This window comes from Pecten maximus, chromosome 8 (genome assembly GCF_902652985.1).
Source record: "Pecten maximus chromosome 8, xPecMax1.1, whole genome shotgun sequence".
In the NCBI taxonomy this organism is placed as follows: Eukaryota; Metazoa; Mollusca; class Bivalvia; order Pectinida; family Pectinidae; genus Pecten; species Pecten maximus.
Window position 1 is genome coordinate 22794358 of NC_047022.1, and position 10173 is coordinate 22804530.

At 33.3% G+C, this 10173-nt stretch overlaps 1 protein-coding gene and 1 long non-coding RNA gene across 2 annotated transcripts; both read left to right on the forward strand.

Annotated features, from left to right (window-relative positions):
• The first annotated feature begins 420 nt into the window (after positions 1–420).
• Positions 421–2083, forward strand: LOC117332811. The gene is made up of 3 exons (XR_004533789.1): positions 421–514; positions 1471–1538; positions 1972–2083. It is a non-coding gene; the product is annotated as an uncharacterized LOC117332811 (long non-coding RNA).
• Positions 2084–2443: 360 nt separating this feature from the next.
• LOC117332210 (glycine-rich cell wall structural protein-like) lies at positions 2444–3293 on the forward strand. Its single transcript, XM_033891094.1, has 3 exons — positions 2444–2452; positions 2706–3053; positions 3286–3293. Exons 2-3 carry the CDS (start codon positions 2729–2731, stop codon positions 3291–3293), a joined length of 333 nt encoding a protein of 110 aa, XP_033746985.1. The 5' UTR covers positions 2444–2452; positions 2706–2728.
• Positions 3294–10173: the final 6880 nt, after the last annotated feature.

The window sequence follows — 10173 nt, forward strand, 5'->3', positions numbered from 1 at the left end:
AGTTATTCTCTATTAAGATTTTTTGCGTTGTTATTTTGAAGTTTATACAGTTTAATTAAGCGATATCACATTTTTATTACCACTTTTTTTTGTAAAAATTAATAAGGCTAGTTATGAAAATATTCTACACGGTTTCAAATTAAGTTGTTCATTTAGTTTCAATAATAGTACAAATAATCATATCAATATGAGTAGGATGTAAGAAATGGACATTAATCTTCAAAAAGAGGTTACAATAGACACAGCAGGGACATTAATGGGTTTAACGACCGTCTTGTACATGTGACTGCTGTTAGATAAAAGTTAAAGCTATATCATTTAAAGAAACTGTGACTATTAAGTGTTCAATACAGGGAAATGTGGGTGTTTTACAGATGTGCACGATCTAACCTTGCTATTTCAATGACCCTGCATTTACAGACTTCCGTCTCGCACTGTATAAATAGAAGTTGTATCCATTCATTCACCGCACCACGTCTCCAGTTACTCACCCTTTGTCTTCTCGTCCAGTCCGGTGAGTGTTTATATTGGTCTTCGTTCGTTGTCTTACTACAACATATAAATGATGTTTAATTAACAAAAAGCTTATTAGAATATTATTATTGCAATTATATGGAATCATCGACAGGGTATGGCAGCCATATATTGCCGCTTTGTCCATATTCGATTTATCTTGTGTCCATAATATTTTATATATATATATTTTTAATTTTTCCATCTGGACTATGTTCCGATCCCGCCTTCTAACTAGGCCTATGTCAACACACAATCACAGATATTGTACATGTTACAAAAACGGTGATAGATTCGTTTTAAGAACAAATCAGACCACATAAATGTACATTTTTTATACTTGATGAAAGTAATCTATTATCTTGGCGTGTTTTAATATGTTTTTTTTTCTTAATATGACGCGACATGCTTCTGAACATTATTTATAGTTTAGCACAGAAATTCATGCAGTTTTATGACACATTTCAGAGTAGTTTATTATTTAATGAAACAATCAAAATATCTTGAGACAACGAAGGAAAGTAACCATGGAAATTATATGTTCTGCAGTAGTTGGGATTGAACGGTCTGCACATTGTAGTGGATTTTTTTTATTTGAACTATATTTTACCATTTTTTGAAGACAGTGCTTTCGTCTATATCTGGTTTACTATGTATGTACTACGTAAACATGAAATACTAATTGAATTAACCTGAATTTTACGCTTCAGTGATTTGTTCAAGATAATTATAATGGTGACAGACGTTCGGATTCAGAAATATTTTTCATTTTTTGTTTTGTTTCATTATGTGAAATACTAACATGTGGAGCTAAATTGATGGTGCTTTCAGAAATGAGCATGATATCCAGTACTCGATTAGGTATTGTTGTTTATTATGATTTAACTAGAAGAAACGTCCTGATATTTTTATTGATATCAACATCTTATATCATATGAAGTGCGGTCTCCATTTCAGAAGAAACCCCACAATGAACACCTACATCTGTCTGGCTTCATGCCTTTTGGTGGCCGTAAGCGCTGCAGGTAAATCGTGCAATACAGAAAACCGAACCTAATATCAATCTTTTTAACATTATTTGAAACATATTCTTATATCAATGTATTACTAGTAACTCACTTTGAAGAATTCATGAATTATCATTAAGACTTAGCGATTGTAAATGTCAATGCACAAATATTTTTGACAGTACAAATAACATATATGACTGTGTTGCTCGAACTGTACGGCGGAGAGTTCTCATCTAGAATTGGCTATGGACCCATGTATACTATACTATACTTATCTGTAAGTTTACCAATACTCCGTATCATGAGCTGATTGTGAAAACGGAAGTGATTTTGGGATCTTTTGTTTTTCTCGGGTTTGTGGTTAAGAATTATCTACAGATATTATGTATACCTACATGACATATAAGTTTATTGTACATGTGTAATCTAATACGTGTATCTTTGACAGGTTATGGAAGTGGATCCGGAAATGGATTTGGTAATGGCGGCGGAAATGGATTCGGAAACGGAAACGGTTACGGAAACGGTAATGGCGCCGGAAATGGAGGATTTGGATTTGGACGTGAGTGTGAATTGAATAGATTGCAGAAGTGAATAATATGTTTTGTGAATAATAACATATCGTAAGATTGATAAACTAGTATATATATTTAAAGATATGTTTATGTTAGTGAATGCTTCAGCCGATATTATAAGTAACATAATTTGCATATCACACTTGAAGCTACTTGGGTATCTAACAAGACATTTCCTTGACATTTTTAAGGGTTTTTGAGATTAATCTATATTTGGTTTTTGAGAATTTAGATTTACCCTGATCGGATTGAATTTTGAAGTTGAATTGAAGTTTAAAAAAAAGGTTTTGGTGCAAATTATCAAAAAATATCAACGCTAATTTTGTTCTTTTATTTCAGGATATAGAAGAGCAGGTGGGTATCAACGATTTTCATGTCGTTTGTTTCCTTTTGTCGATTGAAATGAGTTTTTCCCTATATGTAATTATAGATATGATATTATTATGTGTCAAAATCAAGAACCTTCTGATCGAAGTGTGTACTTAGAATTAACAAATGACTCCACTGAAATGAAGGTTATAGTAGTATATTACTGTTGAAACTATTGTTCAATGATACATACGATATCAGCTCATTTATCTACTATCAATATAAATGTTTACCCTAGGATACGGAGGTGGTGCCGGAAGTATGGGCGGAGGATTTGGTGGCTCTGGAATGGGAGGAAAAGGTGGATTCGGAGGAATGAACGGCGGTGGATTCGGAGGAATGAACGGCGGTGGAATGGGAGGAATGAACGGCGGTGGAATGGGAGGCAAAGGAGGATTCGGAGGAATGAACGGCGGTGGATTCGGAGGAATGAACGGAGGCGGATTCGGAGGAATGAACGGCGGTGGAATGGGAGGCAAAGGAGGATTCGGAGGAATGAACGGCGGTGGATTCGGAGGAATGAACGGAGGCGGATTCGGAGGAATGAACGGCGGTGGAATGGGAGGTGGAATGGGCGGTGGAAAAGGTAGTTACATAATTGTCGGTTTTTTTATTATCCACGTTGGGCGTTTCTCCCGGTTCTATTATGAAATAGTTGTGATATTATTTAATTATACTATTTTTAATAATACTTCGATATTATATTATTCATGATGATCAATTATCGTGCTTTGAACATTTTGTAAATGATAAAACGCACATATTATATTTGACTTGTGTATTGAATTCTAACCAGGTATGCCTTGTTTTACTTCCAGGATATTAGATGACCTGCTTGTCCCTTTGCTATTTTACATAATCATAATGTAGATACAAATAAAACATTTAAATATTCCATTTTCTTGTTTGTATATATTTATTCTTATCGAACATAGATGAATCTTAATTTCTGTATGTTCGAGTACAACAAATTAAAAATACAGTGAAACGTATCAAGAACAACTTCAACTCCCTGTGTAATTTAACTCCTAGTACAAAAGGCGAGGATTGCTCTAGAGTGTTCTCTGACGTTTTTTATTGACGGTAATTCCATTTCCATCTTAACTTCCATCTCAATGTCGCTACTTATCTGACTTGGAGAAGTTGAAATTATTAAGGAAGATCCTTTTTCGATGGGAGACGAAAAAAACGCATTGTCATTCTTTGACCTCTTCTTCGCGAGCGATTTAACATTGGTGTTGACTTGTTCAGTTTCTTTGGACCAGGATATTGTGGGCGAGGATGGTGATGGACAATCATGTAAAGCCAGGAAGTAAATGCTTTGTTTTCTTTTAAAAAAAAGGTGTCGTTTTGTTAGCTGTAATTCATAAGTACCCCTGCTTCAACGGATTCAAAAGGAAATCCACCGGTTCACCATCCAGTCAGTTCCTTTTTCAACTTACCCCTTCTGCATAATCTATTCACAATTTTGAGTATTGTGTTATGATAACTGCCAGGACTAATATTACATAAAATGGTCAAGTCTATTCTGCCAAACTTTGGTTAGTAAATAAGCATAAAGAATGGCAAGATATAACTTTAAGAAAGATACAATGAAGTTGCGACGAAAATATCTCAATTATTGAATATATCTATTTAGAAACTTTTATTAGAAAATAGTTCTGTCTTCACTTCAAAATTAACCGTGAACGCCCCTTTTGTAAATTGATATGCATTCTATGACAATACTTAACCGTAAGCATTTGTGGAGGAGAGCATTAGAGAGTAATCTGGGTTTTATAACGCCCCCTTAAATCCTGACCGGTAAGAACACCTCAGACTTATGTCTCTTGTTTGGATAAGTTAGATATATAGTAACAAGATTAACGAGTTTAAAAGGATACTGGATCATATCATTGAAATAAGATTCCCTACATTGTTTAGCTTTGGTGCGTTACATTGCGTATCTAACATGGCAATGTGGCATTGTTTTACTGTGCAAAGTTAAACGTGAATATGTCAGGATTAGTTGGTGTGGCAGTTTGTATCAAGCTGAATAGCTTGCTGGCAACTGTACAACCCCTTCTCTGTCATGGGTATCAATTAATCTGATTCGGATAATGGCTACATAGGCTCATCATCTAATCAATTGATCAATAGACCAGGCTATTGAGACCAAAGAAATGAGACCAGACCAGACCAGACCAGACCAAACCAGACCAGACCAGACTATGTTTTAAAGTATGCCTTTAAATGTCTTTTCAAAAGCAGATTTAGGCATGATACAGTATATGCTAATATAGGTGTTTAGTCCTTCTAGGATTCTTTAGTTATTATCAAAAGTGGCAATCCAGATCGCGAATCAGGAAAATCAAAATCGGCCGAAAAAATCTTTAAAATATAGCAGAGTAAATGTATTAACTTGGCATGTTAATCAATGGCATATTTATCGATATTTATAAAGGAACATATTTGGCTATTCTGAAGAAAAAAAATACAGAAAGAATCATTTTGCTTTTTAACAGATGTATTTGATATTCATTAAAGTTCTTTTCACAATAATCGTGACATCCTACTGGACATAAACATTTAGTAATTCATCAAAATCATGGATTTACAAACATCATGCATTGGGTTCCTGGGTCTCGGGATTGAACAGATACATGTATATGTTGCTGAATCTGTTAAGACTTGACATTAAGATTATTTATTTTGACAGGGTTTATCTTACTCTATCGATATATATTCGTCTTGTCTATTGGCTATTGTCTATAAGGTTATTGACCTTATCCTTTCGCATCAATGGCTTTTTATAATTCCAATATATTGATAAGTGCGAACTAGAATAGAATTTGTGTTTAAAAATTCTGATACATGTATATGCTATTGATGACTTCAGACATTTAAGAACAGATAAGGGAATATTTTTCACAAAAGTGATTAATTAAAATGGACAAAACAATTACTGATGTTTGTTCTTAGGAAACACAAGTAATTGACACAGTATTCAAGAATAAATAGATTAGTAATAGATGGTAAAAAGCATCGTCTATGGACGGAAAAATGTACACAAATCTTTTTAAAGCGCTAATTCGACCTTATATAGAATCAACTGAAAGTGTTTGGAGTCCATAGAAAATAGGACATTGAAAGTATAGAGAGCGTTCAAAGAAGAAGACTATTAGAAACTTCCAACTCTAGCATGTAGGCGCGTTGATAAATGGGCTTTATGATCCGAATTTAGTGGATTGTTCGATATTGCCACCACAAGGGGAAAATCGGGGACAGAGTATAAACAAGGTTAAACAACATTGTCATTTAAATATTAGTAATCATTAATTTACTCAACGAATAATTCATAACTGAAATTCTCCTATCAGATGTTATTTCATCTCGTAATGTTATTTAACTTTGAGAAAAAACTTTTTGGAAACATCTGAAAGTTGGTCATTCAGCTTTTTGTATAAAGGCTTATAAATTTATGTTTTCTAAACTGAATTTCATATAGTTCATGGAAATATACATCGTATATTGATGTCGAGTCCATTTATTTCCTATTAAATCCCATTGATATATGTTAAATGATATATTCGTCTACAATGTTCAACAGTTTCGTCCACCTAAAATGTGGCCTTCTGTAAGAGTGTCTATAAGAATAATGTTCAGCAATTTTGGAAGAAAACGGATTTACACAATTTTCAATAAATATTGATATTGAATAATTTTTAAACAACAGCAAATATGTGAAAAAATCTTAAATGTTGTCGCTAATACAATTACACACAAGGTTCGACTTTGACCACATAAACATGCCGTGCCACATTACGTGTGTTTCTTAATCTAGGCTTTGGATAATCCTTAAATAGGGTAATTTTAAGGGGGAGGTTCGACAGAGATCACAGGCTTCCAAATGAGTACAACAAGCAAGAGCAAGCAAGAGGACAATAAAAACAATATATTCTATATCCTCTCACTTTGATGAAAAGTTTTCTTACAGTACTGTGAGTTTTCTATTTGTATACATACTAAATTTTTCCATAAACATTATTTTTCTCTCCTACCTAGGAGAAAAGTTCTTTGTTTGGAAATATATAATTATGTATATATTTTTATAAGCTGCTGTTTTTCTTTCTTCATAGGGGAAAGAACAAAAACATCCTGAGGGAATACTGTCCTTTATTGATAGGAAAATAAGTCAAGATTGACATCTGAAGCTATAATACACACTACCTATAGGAATCTGGACCTGTTGATTAATATCCGACTTCTACGCCAGAGACACTCTGTGAATTCGAGACCGGTAACAATTTTTTTTATTGAACATACCGATCTGTATTCGACTGGTTTTCTACATCCACTTAATAGACCTAAAAACTGCAAAATCTACATGATGTCCAAATTTAAATAGCATAAAGGGTATTCGAATTAAAAATTGTGAAACGTTTCTAATCACATATTTCCATTTGATCTGCATCATCACTCTATAGCCTTACCAAACACAAAACGGATCAGATGATAATTATCACATAATTCCCTTTGGTGTAGCGATATGACGTCGTTTTTTTTCTAACGTCACTGTATTGGGTGTTTTTTTACCCCAAGGAAAGAAACCGATTAATTAAAGTAACTCACAACAAAAGTGAACACCATCACAGTGGAAAATATTGATTGAAATGTGGAAAACAAATGTATTATTTTGTATTTACACAAACTATATGTTTTGCCGCGAACGGTCGCGCTACGTCAAACAGCGCGAAATTGACTTTGGACACAACGCGAAATTGATTTTGGAATGCGGAAAACTGTTACAGGTTGAACATAAGAAAAATGTTAAACGGAAATATAAGTATTAAACTGCCGTCTTTGTAAGGCTATCGTTCTATAATTCACACAGGATTGCAGACCAATCAATCACACAAGCTTTACTAATTTGTCTGCAGTCCCGTGATAATTATGGGACAATAACTCTCCAAGGCAGTTAAATGCTTAAATATTCCTAACTGGTTCTACTTAAAATGTGAGAATATTAATTAGCAAATGAAATAACAAACTAAACACACAAACAAATTGATCAGAAAATAATAGAATAAAACCCACATATGCATTTTTTTTTTAATTTCAAACATATCTTATTATCAAAATAAAGTGATGAAGCGGGAATTAAAAAGTTATTACAACTTATGAAACGCCCTCTCCCGACATGAATTAAAACAAATACATCATACAATGAACCTAGACAATTTATCATACACTTTGAATCAAAAATCTTTAGTGAACTTGATGTAATGATATTGGCCGGTACAGATTTGTCACAGAGCAGTATAAACAATATGACTTAGGTAACATTTGAAGTGTAATATAACTAGAACTGTCGCCAGGATGGCTGACTAATACCCCCGCAATTTGCACGAGTCAATGGTGAATTGGAACTGTTAATTAGAGGATAAGATAACCCAGTGATATAGTGACCAGTTGCCATAGCAACCATAATTTTGAGAAAAAGAAAGTGAGATGCATATCTACACATCGTCCTCTATATATGTGTGAAGTTTCATTGAAATCGGCCCTTCGGTTTAGGAGTTGTCCGGACAAACTTAAAGTTAGGGTTCTTATCGGAAAACCTGTTTATAGTGACAAGTTGCTATAGCCACCATCATTTTCTTCAAAAATGAAAGTGGCATGCACATCTACACATGGTCCTCCATATTTGTGTGAAGTTTCATTGAAATCGGCCCTTCAGTTTAGGAGGAGTTGTCCGGACAAACTTAAAGTTAGAGTTCTTATCGGAAAACCTGTTTATAGTGACAAGTTCCGGACAAACTTAAAGTAAGGGTTCTCATCGGAAAACCTGTTTATAGTGACCAGTTGCCATAGCAACCATAATTTTGAGAAAAAGAAAGTGGCATGCAGATCTACACATGGTCCTCTATGTTTGTGTGAAGTTTCATTGGAATCGGCCCATCAGTTTACGAGGAGTTGTCCGGACAAAATGTGTCTACAGACAGACGGACGGACAGACAACCTGATTCCAGTATACCCCCCTAACTTCGTTGCGGGGGTATAAATACCCATACGTTTATGTCTGTATTATCGTTACGAGATGAACGTTCAGTTATACTGTATATTTAAATGCTTTGTTAACATTATTACTGGATGCATACATGGATTTTTAGTTAAATTCCATTCTTTATAATATGTTCCAGACAAAATTACATATGTGATCTAAATATATTCAAAATATCAAAATGGAATAACATGAAGTTTAATTGCGGGAATTCAATGACATTTAAAACCACAGAATGATGTTTAGGTCATCAATGACATGTAAGATCTTAATATAATTCTATGGAATTTTAAATCAGAACACAAAATTTTAAATTATTTGTAACATTTTGATTTAGAATTTTTGTAACACCGACTAGCCACAACACGTCTGATAATGAGAGAAAACGATTTTTAACATCACCGGAGGCGACGCGACTGAAAGTAGTTGTTGTCTTCACGGCAACTGTTTAGAGGGCCTTGATTAGACAAATGTTGATTTGCTGACCCATAGGAACTTTTTTGACATCAATGTTCTTTATATAATACAGTTCAATACAGAAATATACTTTTCACGTGGATGCATTGGTAGTTTGTAAATACAAAAATAAGACAAAGGTAGCGCTAATCCTTCTGGTGTACCTGGGACGTCAGGTCTTATAATCCTTGAAAGTTTTCAACAGTGTCAATAAAAACAACAGAGAATACCAACATAATAGCGAAACCGTAAATCTGACTCGATAAAACGGGGACAAAATACTAACAAACTTATATAGAATTATATTGAGGAGATTGGAATTGTACAAAAGTAACGACAATGTGTTCCGTTAAGGTTGGCGTCTTCAACTTCATCGAAAACAACCGCCATATGTCCGGGTAAAGCGACATTCTCAAAATGAGAACTAGGGAGCAACGGTTGTTCATATTTTGCTCTCGGTTTATTTAGAGTTAGGATGACAGATCTGTTCTCATGTCATTGCTCCCTTCTTGTGTTTGTATATATAACAAGTATACATATTTATATTATACATCAACATATTTGATTTATAGTGTTTAAGAGTTTTATAAAATCTATTTTATTACGCGAAGTATTTTTATTTGAATCTATTTAATGTAGTTGAATTAATATAAAATGAGTATTTATTCATTTGCCATATGTGTATCCTTTCGATGATTATTTTAAGTAAATTTACCTTTTTGTAATCTATGTGTGATATTAAGTGGTTGTAATTAGGAGTAAAGATTAACTATTGTTTGATATAAATACTTATTCCTGAAAAAACACGATTCAACAATTTTGATATACTAGTTGAAACATTGCCCAATGTGATGATAGTAGTAGATACAGGAATCGAGTTTGATGTTATTCATTTTTAATAACCTGGCATAAATTTGGAATATAGCGCTAGGCTAAAGTAAAGTATGATTATATACATAATTGTAGAAATGTTAATATAAATAGGGATGATTGATTATGTATCATTTCAGTAAAGTATGATCATATTGTGTTTTATGTATCATTTGATGTTTTTAAATTGATCATAAACAGATAATAAAATAGTTACACAATTTTCTTTGCAAATTAAAATTGTATGTAAAATAACTCATTATTATTAAATATTGTGATGATTGGAAGCATTTCAATATACATGGTGAAATGATATCAACGTATTTTTTTTATTTTA

Bases quoted from the DNA above. Each gene is read 5' to 3' on its own strand.
- LOC117332210 (XM_033891094.1), top strand. From the start codon at position 2,729: ATGGGCGGAGGATTTGGTGGCTCTGGAATGGGAGGAAAAGGTGGATTC.